The 17215-nt window shown below is 35.5% G+C and overlaps 1 protein-coding gene across 2 annotated transcripts in view; it reads left to right on the forward strand.

The window, feature by feature from the left end:
• The window catches only part of LOC150108339 (zinc finger protein 277-like), a 195674-nt gene that overhangs the window by 48553 nt on the left and 129906 nt on the right, over positions 1–17215 (forward strand). For both annotated transcript variants that reach the window (XM_090415747.1, XM_090415746.1), the window contains exon 5: positions 1696–1787. In XM_090415747.1, coding sequence (XP_090271873.1) covers positions 1696–1787 — 92 coding nt within the window. The remainder of the gene's footprint in view (positions 1–1695; positions 1788–17215) is intronic.

A 17215-nucleotide genomic window follows, 5' to 3' on the forward strand; every position in this document is an offset into this window, starting at 1 on the left:
TAAATATTGTTTTTTTTTTAATATAGAAATTTTCTCAAACTAGGTTTCATGTTGCTCCTGATTTTAAAAACAATAAAAAATAGCAAAGCTTATTAGGTAATTTTTTTTATGTTGCTTCGACCCATGTAAGATTATTTGCAAACATATAATAAATTTGGTATTGTGAGCGGGCTAAGGATTTTTTTGTATTTTTTAAAATCAATTTTATATATTTTTTTAATATATTTTTTACATAGTCCAGAAACCATGCTCTAGAGCCACGGCAGGATTCAAATCTGCAACCTGTTGGTTGGAGAGTGAATATACTAACCACTCAGCCAACCAGGCCAGCAGTGGCGAAGTAATGGGAGCTATCTAGCTTGTCCAACCAGAGGCTAAGTTAAAAGACATACCGTGTTGAATATTTTTAGAAGATGGATATGACAAATTTTGTCAAATATTCAGAACCAAATTTGATTGTGCTGAAAACACGTGGTAAGAGAAAGGTGTTGAAAATGAATTTTTATGGTTCTGTTTATGTTTCAGAATGAAAATGAAGAAAAGAAGCAAAGTGATGAATCAAATGGACTATCGATTTTGAAAAATTAAGAATTACAAATATGTAAAATAAAAAATTTTGAAGAGGCAAAAGACTGAAGAGGCACAAAAACTAGTAAAGTACATACAGGACCAGCAACGTAATGGTTGTGTGCTTGCCATTTCATGGGTATCGTCATTAGATAATAAACAGCACAAAAATGACCATGAGCTGCTGCGTGGTTTCAGATTATATATTTAATTTGTGATAATGGTTTAAGATTATGTGTATAATCAGTGATGTAAGATAAAGTTGTGCATCATTACAAAGAATGCAATAAAAGTAATAAAAGTAGGATTGAAGGGGATAACTGTGGGTGGAGTGCAGATACATACGATGTGCTTTGTGATGATAAAGAAGCATTCAAGAAACTAAATAATTTATGAAAGTGAGTTAAGTAAAAACATAAAAAAAATAGATTTATAAATGTCCAAAAAGACGAGAAATTATATTCTTTTTTAATTCTTTATCCAAGTAAAGATAACACTTTCTGGCATGTGTTCTGGTATGGTATGGTGGAACGGAACAGAAAGGAAACCTGGACAAGTACAGCAGAAGACTGGAAAAGAATTAATGCATTTAAAATACACTGTTGGAGAGTAAATTACTAGGAATAAGTTGGTGAGAAAACCAAGGAGTCCTATATGAAATAAAAGAGAACGAAGTATTGCATAAGAGACATAGGACAGAAGATGAAATTCTTGAGACATGTATGGAGACAACAGATAAATCATAAACATATTAGAAGGGAATATGTCAAGGAAAATATGAAGAGGATGACCCAAATATACATTATTAGAGGATGTACTTGATTAACTAGAAATTATAAGCCATTGAAGAAAAAAAACAGAAATGAAGAAGGAATTCATCATAGTGACAGGAACTCTCTCCCAGAAAGATGAGATGAAACAAACAAAAAAAAAAAATGCTTAAGTAAGATTATACTTTACCATATACTGTTTAAGTTGCTTAGAAATAAAACTAAATTTTGTAAATGATATTTGCAATTATCTCTTATTTGCTGTTATTGTCTAGAAGAATGTCGTTTTACCTGTTAATTTAAGTGCTTTGCTCTTCAAAGTTCTTAGTGTGATAACTGATTTATTTGTCTCTTTTAGGAATATGTGCTTTATCAGCAACATTTAGAAAGAACAGACAAGCAGTTTTCACGAAACTGTTTATTTTGCAAGAAATATTTTACAGAAAACAGGTAAATTTTTGTGATATCCTTGCATTATTAGACTTAGTTAAAAAGATTCTCTAGACTCTCTAAGAACATATATATGGTGAAATGAATTATACTTATTTTTAAAGGTGGTGCTTAAGGGTCAAAGCTGTATAACTGAGAGGAGACCTCCACATAGCCTTTAAAGGAATGCAGAGAACCGACCAGGGCTTCTGACCTAATGTCCAATCCTCACCTTCTCGTGGTGCACCCTGTTGGGTATCTACTTGGATACTGAACGGACGAGGATGGGATGGCAATTTGGGATTTAGCCGACCAAATTGTATTCTTATTGGTTAAACCAAAATATAGAATGATGGTACAACATGACAAAATTTCTTGCCGGCTGGGGCGTCGCCCGGTTAAACAAGGCCCCCGTTGTTTTCGCCAGGGAACCAGGGCGAACAGCGAAAAGTCAGCTACTGGAACAAATCTGAAAATAAACCCCAACTCAACATCACCAGAGTTAAAAATCGGTACTATCAACGTAAGAAGCCTGAATGGCAAAGAAAGGGAGCTAGCTGAGGAATTAGATAAGTACCAGATCGACATAATAGGGGTGACTAAAACAAAAAAGATCAAAACTGGTGAGATCTTTCTGAGCAATAAATACAAAATGTTATATTCAGGCAGTGACAATCAAGGAAAAGAAGGAGTAGCCATAGTATTCAACACAAAATACGAGGCTAATCTTCTTGAATGGCAGTCAGTCTCAAGTAGAGGAATGTGGGCAAATATGAGAATGGGTAACTGGACAATGAGACTTATTTGTGCCTATGGTCCCACCGAAGGTTCTACTAAGGTAGAAGTGGAGGAATTTTTTGAGGCTTTAGAAAAAGCAACTGACACAATGAAAAAGGAAAAGTTGGTCCTTGTTGGGGATCTAAATAGCAGAGTAGGAAATGATTGTGAGACATACAAAAATATTTTGGGAAAATTTGGAGAAAAGAGCAAAGCTAATAATAATGGCAAATATCTGTTGGATTTCTGCTCAGGACATGGACTGGTTATTACTAACACCATGTTCCAACATAAAAATGTGCACAAATTCACATGGAGAAAAGAGGCTAGGAATAAGAAAAGTCTCATTGACTATGTTATTGTTGATAGTGATGTTTTCTTCCTGGTGCAGGACACCAGAGTGTACAGAGGATTTGAAATTGGAAGTGATCACTATTTAGTCTTGAGCAGGATAAAATTGAATTTCATATTGAAAAGAATAACATGTAAGAAAGTTTTAAAGCGAATAAAAGTTGAGCAGCTCTCAGATGTGAACTGTAGGCTAAAATACACAAAGATTATTGAAGAAAAAATGAAAGAGTTTGAGAACAGGAATCAAACCTTGGAGATTCGGTGGCAAACTCTGAAGAAAACATTGATTGATTCTGCCAGAGAGGCATGTGGTGAGGTTATCTGTAAGGATAAAAAAATCAGAACTCCCTGGTGGACACAGGAAGTTAAAGAGGCAGTGAAGGAAAAGAAGAAAGCATACCAAAAGTTCCTGTCAAATAAGTCAGCTTGTGCTCTTAGAGAATATAGAGACAAATGCAAGAATGCTAAACACTGTGTAAAACTAGCTAAACAAAAGTCATGGGAGGACTTTGGCAAGAACATAGAAAATAAATATCAAGAAGGTGGCAAAATATTCTGGAGGTTGTTGAAGAAGCTTAAGAATGGAGGAAAGAGTGCTGTAAAAGGAATTAGAGATGATAAAGGTGACATGAAAACGGGAGAAAAAGATATCCTTGAAGTATGGAGTAATTACTTTGAAAAACTGCTAAATGAAACAAGCAGTGATGACAACACAGTGGTAAAAAACACTGACCAGGCATGCAGTCAGGAATACATATCCATACTAGAAGTAAAAAAAGCCATCAAAGGCTTGAAATGTGGAAAGACAGCAGGAGTAGATGATATTCGACCAGAAATGCTGAAGTATGGTGGTATAAGAGTCTTACAGTGGCTGCACTGCATAGTTCAGAAAGCCTGGACAGAGGGACGAATTCCCGATGATTGGAGTAGAGCTCTCATAGTACCCATATATAAAAAGGGAAATAAAACTGCATGTGAGAATTACAGAGGTATTTCCCTACTGAGTGTTCCTGGCAAGATCTATGCAAGTATACTTGAGAAACGGTTGAGAAGAATTGTGGAAGAAAAGCTTGGTGAAGAACAAGCTGGATTCAGGCCAAATAGAGGCTGTCAGGATCAGATCTTCACTTTACGACAAATAGTCGAGAAAGCATGGGAATATAACAAAGATCTGTATTTAAGTTTTGTCAATCTGGAAAAGGCATATGACAAGGTGCCAAGAGAGAAGCTATTCAATACACTTCAGTTATATGGTGTCAATGGGGCATTATATCATGCAATACTTAGTCTTTATTTGAATTGTAAGTCAGCAGTTAGAATTGAAGGAAGTACAGGAAGATGGTTTAATGTTAAATCTGGTGTGAGACAAGGATGTACATTATCCCCTCTGTTATTCATTATCTATATGGATCACATTATGAAGGAAAGTGGTATTAAACATGATATCAAAATTGGAGATGTTAATGTCAGCTCTTTGCTTTATGCGGATGATGTTATACTTCTAAATAAATCTGCTACAAGTCTGCAAGATTCTCTGACTAAATTGAATAGCTGTTTTAATAGATATGGTATGAAGGTCAGCAATAAAAAGACAAAGACAATGAAAATAGGCAGAATCATTGAAAATGTCAACTGTGTTGTGAATGGAGAACCTGTGGAACAAGTAAAACATTTCAGCTATTTAGGCACGATTTTTACTGAAGATGGTAAATTAAATATAGAAATAGACAACAGAATCAGCAAAGCTGGTATGGTGGGAAGTCAATTGAATAAATTCATATGGAATAAGAGAGAAATTAGTCGGAACACTAAATTAGCTGTGTACAAGACAGTGTTCAAACCAGTTTTAACTTATGGATCTGAGAGCTGGGTCAGAAGTAAAACACTTGACCAAAGACTAGAGACCACAGATATGAGAGTCCTGAGAAAGATTATAGGCATGAACAGATGGCATCAATGGCAATATCATATTAAAAATGAGGACATTAGGAAAGAACTTGACATTGTCAGCATCCAGGAATGCATTAGCAGAGCTAATCTTAGGTGGTATGGTTACTTAAACAGAATGGCCGAGGAAAGATTAGCAAAACAAGTGTTCTCTGCCAGGTTGGCAGCAAAACGACCCAGAGGAAGACCAAGATATAGGTGGATTGATATGGTACAAAATGCTTTAGACGATAGAAATATAAGATCTGATAATGTTGGAGTCTTGACAAGTAACAGACTGATTTGGAGGAAAATTGTAGATAGGAAATTAATAATGATGTAATTTTTTTCATGTAGTACTATCATATCCTGTACACCCCTTGAGGGTACATGGCAGGAATTTGATGATTATTTTTAAAGGTATCTCCACTGCTCCGCAGCTGCCTTATTTCTCTTCCCCATTGTGAATGGTCATCCAAAGAGACTTTTTGCAACGTCATAGCTCACACCACATCCATTACCCATCTCCACTCCATGTCAAGGCTATCCCTTCTTCTGCCATCTGGTGGTGACCATTTCATTGCTCTGTTATCTCTCTTGGAATCTGTAGTACTTGACCATGCTACTGTAAAATTCACACTCTGAGTAGTTCTCAACATTTTCTCACAAATTCAGATATTATGTCAGCCTTCTAAATGCTTTGAATATGAGATATACACATAATCCATCTCCAAAGCTCTTATATGACTCTTCTCTCTCTCTCTCTCTCTCTGTCACACACGCGCACACACACACACATTCAAAGTCAGTCCTTCATTCCTCATAGGTAAGAACACTCTGCTGTCATTTAGAGTATTCTCTTCTTGGTTTTCTTTCAAATGATTGACTAGGCTATTTGTATATAGAGGCTTTCGACTTCACATCAGTTGCCTTAGTATTGCATAATGCAGAGCATGAATGACCCTGTTGGACATGTATGTATTCTTATTTGCTATGCAATAACCTCTGTATACAAGTGGCCTAGTCATGAAGATAATTCACATGCAAACTTTGTTTTGCTTACACTTGGATAAAGAATTAAGAATATAATTTCTTCTCAAGTATAATTTACATTGCATTTATGAATTCCAGGAATGGAATTTCTGCAATGCTTGAGGAACAAATGTCTCAAACAACATATAGTAGAGAGAACATGAGGATCAAGAGTTTTGGATTTAGTGCAAGCATCAGAGAATTTCATTGCAACAGAGATGTCATCCTTGCTTCTGGCTGATGAAAGTGGCTTTGACTTGGAGAATGAATAGCCATGCAGACATGTCAAGAGGAATTAATGGGATTATAAGGTAGATGACTATAATAAGCTTAGAAATTAGCTAGGGATAGTTCCATGGATAGAAAAATTGAAAGAAAGAGATATCAGTGCATGGGAGTCAAGAAATATTTATCAGGGCAGCGACAAATTGCATTCCTCATCTAAAAAAAATAATATAATTTCATATAATGTGGATGAAATAAAACATGAAATCAGATGAAATTAATTAAATCTAATGAAATCAAACAGTAACTGCAGATGTAAAAAAAAAAAAAACAGTTTTGAAGGATAAGTGAGATGAAGAGCAGTTTCATGAGGAATATAAGACTCGTGTCAGGAAAGTAATTAGGTATAGTAAGGAAGACAAAAATGGAATATGAGAAGAGGCTAGCACTACAGTCTAAGGAAAATGCTAAGAAATTTTTTTATGTGGCCAGTAGGAGCATAAATAATTGTGGATAAATGACCCTGTTAGACAGAAACAAGAATCAAGTGACCAATTCAGATGACGTAGTGGAGCTATTTAATGATCACTTTATTGGGTATTTCATTATGGAAAAGAAGGTCTTATTCCTGGAGGAATCGGGATCGTTGAAAGTTTAGAAGTGTGTGAGGAGTATATATTTTACCAAGTATTCTGGAAGTCAGTAAGTTATTGGGATTGGATGAGATTTTGCATTGTTTTAAGATAATGTGCTACGAAATACAGCTTCATTCCTAGTTGTTCAATGAAAGTCTAGCTTCTGAGAAAGTGTTCATGGAGCGGACAGAGAGTAAAAGAGAGTGCCAATGCATAAGGGTTGCAGTAGAATGGAGATGTCTAATTATGGACTACTTTATATTTCTTCTGTAGTTAAGATTTTGGAGCAGTTAGTAAGAGGTGATATACCAATTTGGACAAATGAGGATATTATTATCTATGAAGAGCAGCACAAATTTGTTAAGAGGCTCTTGTTTTACTCTTTAGGTGGCTGATGAGGAAAAGGCATATGCTTTTTTTTTTTTTTTGCAAAAGCATTTGAGAAGATAACTAGCAGCTTAAATATCAACTATGGTTAGTTGATATTTAAGCTGCAACATGGGGTTAGATATCAGGCGAACGAATTGATCAGAGATTGACGCTCTGATATATATCAGTGTTGTGTATAGATTAACAGTATTAAGGAAAAAGGAAAGTGACGAGTGAGGTTTTGCGGGGCTCAGTTTTTGGGATCTCTGCTGTTTAACCCTTTTGCCACTGATTGCATGGAGGTATTCAGTTGTCTGCAATGATGCCTTGAAGGGTTATTAGTAAGAGTGCCAATTAGTTAATGCAACTAAATGTAAGGTCTTGAAATTTTTGATATCCAAAAATGGAGGGCTGCATACTCTTGTTGTTGGAACTTATTGCAGAAAGTGGAGGAGACTGAGGATCTTGGAATGATTGTTGCTAGAAACTTGAAGTTGAGGAGATATGTTGCAAAGGTAGTGAAGGTAACCCAGAGGATTGTTGCAGTGCTAAGAAAGAAATTTACCAACAAGCTGAGATATACTAAATAAATAAAGTGATGATTCCATTGTATAAAGTTATGGTCGAAGCACATTCTGGATTATCATCATCATCATATTCCTGACATGTACCCTCAAGGGGTGAACAGGATATGATAGTACTGCATGAAAAATTTACATCATTACTAACTTTCTATCTACAATTTTCCTCCAAATCAGTCTGTTATTTATCAAGACTCCAACATTATCAGATCTTATATTTCTATCGTCTAAGGCACTTTGTACCGTATCAATCCACCTATATCTTGGTTTTCCTCTGGGTCATTTTCCTGCCAACCTGGCAGAGAACACTTGTTTTGCTAATCTTTCCTCGCCCATTCTGTTCAAGTGACCATACCACCTGAGATTAGCTCTGCTAATGCATTCCTGGATGCTGACAATGTCAAGTTCTTTCCTAAATCCTCATTTTTAATATGATATTGCCATAGATGCCATCTGTTCATGCCTCTAATCTTTCTCAGGACTCTCATATCTGCTGTCTCTAGTCAAGTGTTTTACTTCTGACCCAGCTCTCATATCCATAAGTTAAAACTGGTTTGAACACTGTCTTGTATACAGCTAATTTAGTGTTCCGACTAATTTCTCTCTTATTCCATATGAATTTATTCAGTTGACTTCCTACCATACCAGCTTTGTTGATTCTGTTGTCTATTTCCATATTTAATTTCCCATCTTCACTAAAAATCGCCACTAAGTAGCTGAAATGTTTCACTTGTTCCACATGTTCCCCATTCAAAACACAGTTGACATTTTCAACGATTCTACCTATTTTCATTGTCTTTGTCTTTTATTGCTGACCTTCATACCATAGCTATTACAACAGTTATTCAATTTAGTCAGGGAATCTTGCAAACTTGTAGCGGATTTATTTAGCAGTATAACATCGTCCGCATAAAGCAAACAGCTGACATTAACATATCCAATTCTGACATCATGTTTAATACCACTATCCTTCATAATGTGATCCATATAGATAATGAATAACAGAGGAGATAATGTACATCCTTGTCTCACACCAGATTTAACATTAAACCATCTTCCTGTACTTCCTTCAATTCTAACTGCTGACTTACAACTCAAATACAGACTAAGTATTGCTTGATATATTGGTGCCCCATTGACACTATTCAATACACTACATATAAATGTAGTGTATTGAATAGCTTCTCTCTCTCTTGGCACCTTGTCATATGCCTTTTCCAAATCAACAAAACTTAAATACAGATCTTTGTTATATTCCCATACTTTCTCAACTATTTGTAGTAAAGTGAAGATCTGATCATGACAGCCTCTGTTTGGCTTGAATCCAGTTTGTTTTTCACTAAGCTTTTCTTCTGCAATTCTTCTCAACCATTTCTCAAGTATACTGGCATAAATCTTGCCCAGGACACTCAGTAGGGAAATACCTCTGTAATTCTCACATTCAGATTTATTTCCTTTTTTGTATATGGGTCTATTAGAGCTCTACTCCAGTCATCAGGAATTCATCCCTCTGTCCAAGCCTTCTGAACTGTGCAGTGCAGCCACTGTTTTATACCACCATACTTCAGCATTTCTGGTTGTATATCATCTACTCCTGCTGCCTTTCCATTTCAAGCCTTTGATGGCTTTTTCTACTTCAAGTATGGATGTGTATTCCTTACTGTATGCCTTTTGAGTGTTTTTTACCACTGTGCTATCATTGCTTGTTTCATTTAGCAATTTTTCTAAGTAATTACTCCATACTTCAAGGATATCTTTTTCTCCCATTTTCATGTCACCTTTATCATCTCTAACTCCTTTTACTTCCATTTGTTTGCTTCTTCAGCAATCCCCAGAATATCTTACCACCTTTTTGATATTTATTTTCTATGTTCTTGCCAAAGTCCTCCCATGACCTTTGTTTAGCTAGTTTTACACAGTGTTTATCTTTCTTACATTTATTTCTGTATTCTCTAAGAGCACAAGCTGACTTATTTACCAGGAACTTTTGATATGCTTTCTTCTTTTCCTTCGCTGCATCTTTAACTTCGTTTGTCCACCATGCAGTTCTGATTTTTTTATCCTTGCACACAACCTCACCACATGCCTCTCTGGCAGAATCAATCAATGTTTCCTTCAGAGTTTGCCACTGAATCTCCAAGGTTTGATTCCTGTTCTCAAACTCTTTCATTTTCTTTTCAATAATATTTCTGTATTTTAGTCTACAGTTCACATCTGAGAGCTGCTCAACTTTTATTCGCTTTAAAACTTTCTTACATGTTAGTCTTTTCAATATGAAATTCAATTTTATCCTGCTCAAGACTAAATAGTGATCACTTCCAATTTCAAATCCTCTATGCACTCTGGTGTCCTGCACCAGGGAGAAAACATCACTATCAACAATAACATAGTCAATGAGACTTTTCTTATTCCTAGCCTCTTTTCTCCATGTGAATTTGTGCACATTTTTATGTTGGAACATGGTGTTAGTAATAACCAGTCCATGTCCTGAGCAGAAATCCAACAGATATTTGCCATTATTATTAGCTTTGCTCTTTTCTCCAAATTTTCCCAAAATATTTTTGTATGTCTCACAATCATTTCCTACTCTGCTATTTAGATTCCCAACAAGGACCAATTTTTCATTGTGTCAGTAGCTTTCTCTAGAGCCTCAAAAAATTCCTCCACTTCTACCTTAGTAGAACCTTCTGTGGGACCATAGGCACAAATAAGTCTCATTTTCTAGTTCCCCATTCTAATATTTGCCCACATCACTCTACTTGAGACTGTCTGCCATTCAAGAAGATTAGCCTCGTATTTTGTGTTGAATACTATGGCTACCCCTTCTTTTCCTTGATTGTCATTGCCTGAATATAACATTTTGTATTTATTGCTCAGAAAGATCTCACCAGTTTTTGTCTTTTTTTGTTTCAGTCAACCCTATTATGTCGATCTGGTACTTATCTAATTCCTCAGCTAGCTCCATTTCTTTGCCATTCAGGCTTCTTATGTTGATAGTACTGATCTTCAACTCTGGTGATATTGAGTTGGGGTGTGTTTTAGGGTTTGTTCCAGTAACTGACTTTTCGCTGTTTGCCCTGGTTCCCTGGTGACAACAACGGGGCCTTGTTTGACCGGGCGACACCTCAGCCAGCATGAAATTTTGTCATGTTGTACCATCATTTTGTATATTGGTTTAAGCCAATATGAATACAATTTGGTTGGCTAACATTAGTTAATGCAACTAAATGTAAGGTCTTGAAATTTTTGATCCAAAAATGGAGGGCTGCATACTCTTGTTGGTGGAACTTACTACAGAAAGTGAAGGAGACTAATGATCTTGGAATGATTGTTGCTAGAAACTTGAAGTTGAGGTGATATGTTGCAAAGATATTCATGGATTATCCAATGGATAATCCATTCTGGATTATTGTGCTCAAATCTGGTTGTCAGGATTTGAAGGGGGATGAAGTAAATAATCTTGGAAAGGATATAAAAACATAATGTAAATGATACCAGTGTTGTACAGTATTGGTTATGAGGATAGACTGAGGGCATGCCAAAACTGCAGAGTTTGGTGGATAAAAGATAGAGTGCTGACATTGTTGAGACATTTAAATTGTTATGGGAGTATTTACACGATTGACACTGGGGAGATTTTTCATATAGTAGAAAAAGAGGGGAGGAGCAAGGTCAAGAGGAAATTCCTAGAAATATGTGAAAAGAAATGGTTAGAAGGTGAGAATGGCTTTTTTTTTTTTTTTTTTGCATTGAGGCTAGTTGGACCATTGAATGCTTTGGTAGTGATACAGGTATTGAATGGATTTTGGGAATGTATAAGTTTTGCCTAAGATGAGTTCCCACCTCTCTCTCCTCGGATGATAAGTTTAGTGACTCCATGAATTAATAAGATGGAGGTATAGTAATGAAAGACTCAGAACTAAGACATGCAAGTCTGTCAGTTTGGTGGGGTGGGGGAGCTATAAGAAAAACCTAATACTGTTCCTATGACCCTTGTTTCAACCATTTAATTGCTAGTCATGTTAAACTTCATTGGAGTTTTTATAGTCCCAGTGTTTTACGAGGAAGCAGGGCTAAGAAGTTCTGATAAACAACTAAAACAAAAATGATATTTTCTGATGAGACTTTTTTCCTCAGAGGATTGCAAATGATGTAGCAGTGTCGTAACAAGTGTATAACACTTCGTGGGGAATATGTAGAACAATGTGTGAGTTATATGGTTTTTCCTCAACTCCTTCATGGTGATTTAGAAAGTTTTTTACCTTGGGTATATTATATATTAAAGATACCAAGCAATTTTATAAACTTGGTTTTAATCCCTTTTTTTTTTTTCCCAAGTAAGGAAACAAGCAAGTAAGCCAAGTTTGCATCTGAAGTATTTTCAAGTCTGGGGCAACTTGTGGTAAAGGTGGAATAAGCTCTAATCACTTGCCTTAGTATCTCCCATAATGCAAAGCACATGTCCTTGCAGACATGTATGATGTCTGCAAGGACATGTGCATTAAGGGGAGGGCCACTACTCAGACCAGTTTTGACCTTTATTGAGGTCTCATCAGTGGGAGCCAGACCCTGAGGTGGTGATACCAAGGTGGTTGAAGTAATGCAGACCTTATCATTTTTACCTATACGAGTTGCCACAAGGTGCTTTGACCTTATTAAATAAAAATCTCTGGATGAGAGAATGATTTTATAAACTTGGTTTTAATCCTTTTTTTTTTTCCCCTCAAGTAAGCAAACAAGCAAGTAAGCCAAGTTTGTGCCTGAAGTATTTTCAGAATTATTTGGTCTGGCTCCCACTGATGAGACCTCAATAAAGGTTGAAATCGGTCTGGGTAGTGGCCTTTCCCTTAATGCATAGCACATCATACATGTCTGCAAGGACATGTGCTTTGCATTATGGGAGATACTAAGGCAAGCAATCAGAGCTTATTCCACCTTTACCACGAGTTGCCTCAGACCTGAAAATACTTCAGGCATAAACTTGGCTTACTTCCTTGTTTTCTTCATGGTGATTATTTCAAATTGATATCACTTCTGGGTCTGGCTCTCACTGATGAGTCCTCAGTAAAGGTCAAAACCGGTCTGGGTAGTGACCCTTCCCACAATGCGTAGCATTATGTATGTCTGTAAGGATATGTGCCTTGCATTAATGGGATACTAAGGCAAGTGATGTGAAGTCATTAGCCTCTATATATGAGTTGCCCAATTGCAAAGTTACTTCATGCACAAACTTTGTTTGCTTACACTTGGATAAAGGATTAAATTTCTTTAAATTAGATTAAATTAAAGAATATAATTTCTTGGCATCTTTAATTTTTGCTGTGCTATTTTTTTTTTTTTTACCTCAGTAATAAATTGTATCTCTCGATAAATCAATTACTCCATAAAGTAGTGGATTCGAAGTCTTTGCAATATTCCTGATTTTCTATTACCTACTAAAGTACCATAGTTCAGTTTTATTTCTTGCTACAATATCCATTTTACCAATGCTCATGAACTATGTCTGTTAAATGATTCTTTAAATTTAGCCAGTGACCACCGCCTCTTCTCATACATTGTTGATACAGTGCAATAATTAGCACCATCTTTTGGTGCTCTTGATAGATTTACTGTATGTGAAGCCACTGCATCTGGAGTTACAATGCATTAAAATGCGTGTGTGTGTGGGGGGGGATTCCCTCCTATCTTCCGTAAGAGGGACCATGCTTCCCCATGAGTGCCTGAAATCCAGGTTTTTGACTGTCTCCGTCCATTTTGTCCTCCATGCAATATCAAGGCTATTTATTATTTTGTCTGTAATTTCTTGGTTTCCATTTTCTAAGAATTCCTGGTATAGGTTATCACTTGTCTCATCCCACCCAGGGATATACTCTTTACGGTATCTCCTGGGGATCATCTTTTTTGCTGCATACACAAATCTATCATAATTGCTATTGGAAGGGGCTATCCATCCTAGGCATTTATCAAGTTTTTCAGAGAAAGCAGGCCAATTGGCCTTCATAAAGTTTCACCATGGGCAGGGATTGAAGATGGGATTTGAGAGCCAATCTCTACAATAACTGGGTGGTGCTGACTATGCAGAATTCTGTCAGGACCTGTCTATAGGCTGGTGGGGACTGTTTAGATGTGTCAGAGGTGACAAAACACAAGTCAGGGTTGTAATCCTGTTTCCAGGCTGCTGACTTAAATGTGCTGCAGTCCTTAGCATTAAAAATAAGGTGCATTTCATATCAACTCAGCTCAAGTAACTAGCATTTCCTCCATGCTGGTCGTTATTTCAGTATTTCTATTGTTCATGATGGCTATTGAAATTGCCTATATACACAGCTGGGTGGGTGGTATATTGATAGAGTACTTGCACTGGCCATGAGATAAGTCAGTAGATTATAAATATTGATAATTGTTACATTACTAACTTTGGTAGTAATCTCATGGATGTAGTTGTCTGTAGAAGTTGAAAATAAGGATGTATTCTTGATGGTATTTCTAATATATGTAGCAATCCTAAAATGATGAGTCAAATGTTGTTCAAAGAACTTTATATTCTGGGATTTTTTCCTCTTTTCCATGATTGCTCCTCATTTTTTGCATGGGTTTCCTGTACTGCAGCCAAATCAATGTGGTTATCCAATAAGATTTTTGATAAGTACTGGCATTTAGTCCAGCTTATACTTTCTATATTGATTTGGTAGATTCTTACACTTTATCCAAGTTTTCTAGTCCTGTGATCCTTGCAAGGGGGGAGGAGTTGCATATGACTTGACTCATATTCATTTAATCCTTGTGATGTGTATTGGCCAGGAGATCTTTCAGATTATTTGGTCATCAGATTTCACTAGTTCAATTAGCATTATCCAGGGTGCACCACAAGGAGGTGATCTAGCTCTGCATCCCAGTGTAGAGTGCAATAATGATATGCAATAATACAATATTGTATGTTTTTGTTTCAATAAGGAAATATTGTGAGTAGGCATATTTAAATAAATTATAATACTGGAATAAACTCATGTAAAATATTTAATTTATTAGTATAATTTTTGCCTCATTATTAAAGGCATCTTCAGTACATGTAAAAAAAAAAGCTAATCGAACAATAACTGACAATTCCAAAAGGCACCACCTAAGCAGCTAATGTAGGATAATTAAAATGATCATTAAATTTCCTAACTTATTAAAACATACACACACACAATTAAATAAAATCAAGTTAAGAAAGATTAGCTGATTAAAAAGTACTATCTTCCACAAAGGGGTTAGACATAGACCATCGGATCTGATTAAGTTAGGAGAGTGAAGTAAAGTTTCACGTTTCTTTATAAAGCCGTTCCATGAGGAACTGACTTTTGTGAAGGACTCTTTTCTTGTTCTAGTGTTGATAGCATGCTCTGCAAGTCTGGACTGTTCAGGCTGGACTCTTGCAGAGATAAAAGCAGATCTTTCTGTTTGTCCAAAATAAGATAACCCACAAGAGCAAGGAATCTGGTAGACCTGGATAATTTAGATGTGGAAGCTTGTCCTTTGGAGAAGTGAGAAAGGTGGAGATTTTTCTGATGGGCCGAAAGGCAACAAAAATATTTAGTCATTTTCACTATGTGTTCATTAATGCCTTGCACATAAGGGATAGGAATATAAGTTATTTCTTCTGTACTTGAAGTGATATCTGAATTCTGTATTAGAAAAAAAAAAAAAACTTTGTTAGTTATCCTACATTAGCTACTTAGGTGGCACCTTTTGGAATTGTCAGTTATTGTTATTAGCTTTTTACATGCACTGAAGATGCTTTTGATACTTAGACGAAAATTATACTAATAAATTCATATTTTATTTGAGTTTATCTAGAAAATGACATATACAAAATAAGATCCAGTGCATACAAAATACTAAAACACATGAATGCAGATATAAAAAAAACTGCAAATATAAATTGTGAAATAGATGTAAAAGAATTCTTGTATTACTTTACAGATCTATCTTTGGGCGGATAATACTGGCTTCAAAAATAATTACACCAGAAACTTACAAAATACCTTAAATGATATGATAACAATGAAAGAATTAAAGGACAACCTAAATAAAATAAAAAAATGGCAAATCAGCAGGAGAAGATGGGACAAACTCCGAACTGTATAAATTTGCTGGAAAAAAATTTCATCAAAGATTACTGAAATTTTTAAATAAATTATATACAAATGGACAAATACCAATAGAATGGAATACAAGCATAGTAATACCTATATTTAAAAAAGGGAATAAAACAAAACTTGCTAACTACAGCAGTATTAGTTTATTGAATACATGCTACAAAATATATAGCAGAATACTTAATGAAAAACTAAAAATATACTGTGAAAAAATATTATTAGAATGTCAAAATGGATATAGAAAAGGATGCTCTACAATGGATGCAGCTTTCTGTTTAGAAAAAAAGAAGAGAATTTAATTTGGAAACTCATCTTTTGTTTATAGATTTCAAAAAAGCATTTGACAAAGTAAAAAGATATATACTGTTTGATATATTACAAAGAATAAATATACCTAATGTTAAAGAATAAATATACCTATAACTAAAACACATTCCCCAAATTGACAAAGCCATAATCATTGACAAACAAGAAAACGAAACGATGCTTAGAATATCCGAACCTATTGTCATAAAATGTGATGGTAATTCTATCAACGTCCACCGCCCCTACCTAATTTCCGAATGTTGGACGTTCCAAAACTTACAAATTAAGCCACGCCTCTGGCCATTTAGCGACAACAAATGCCCAAATTTGGCAGATACATCTTGCAGCCTTGACATAGCCCTACAGTCATTCCCACAAAGTTCCGACGATGGTCAGACGATGACCGAAACGGTCCACACCCAACCCTTGCCCCAGTTTCCACATAAGGATACCCTTCCCCTTCCTTCCCCCCCCTCTCCCCACAACAAAATAATATATATATATATATATATATATATATATATATATATATATATATTATATTATTAATAGTAACCCGGGTTCCCAAACTTATTTCCTGTGTCCCAAGTACATCCCCATGTTCTTTCCCTCTCTTCCCCCCCCCCCCCCCCTTCCACAAGAGCTTGGATTTAGAAGGTATCTTTAAACCAAAATCAAGGTATGTACATAATTTTTCAACATTTTTTATTCTGCCATAATTGCCTTCTACACTCGCCCGTAATGTCCTAAATTATATATATATACCCCTTTTGAGTTATATTAGCCAATGTATTAAATATAAGGGACACTCCTAAACAAAAACAGGCTAAAATAGCCGTTAATTATATTAATACCTAATGTTTTACTACATGCAATATTGAATATATATATATATATATATATATATATATATAATGAAATAAAAATAAATGAAAAGTTGTCTGAAAAACAATCTATAAACCAAGGAGTAAGACAGGGATGCCCTCTGTCTCCAACACTTCTCAATATTTACATTAATGAAATATTAATACAGTGGAATGCCTTAAACAATCAAGGTATAGAAATTCCCAGAATAACAAAATAAATACGCTATTATTTGCAGATGA

Source organism: Typopeltis vanoorti, chromosome 3, assembly GCF_054136105.1.
Source record: "Typopeltis vanoorti isolate ZY-2024b chromosome 3, IOZ_Tvanoo_1.0, whole genome shotgun sequence".
Taxonomy (NCBI): Eukaryota; Metazoa; Arthropoda; class Arachnida; order Uropygi; family Thelyphonidae; genus Typopeltis; species Typopeltis vanoorti.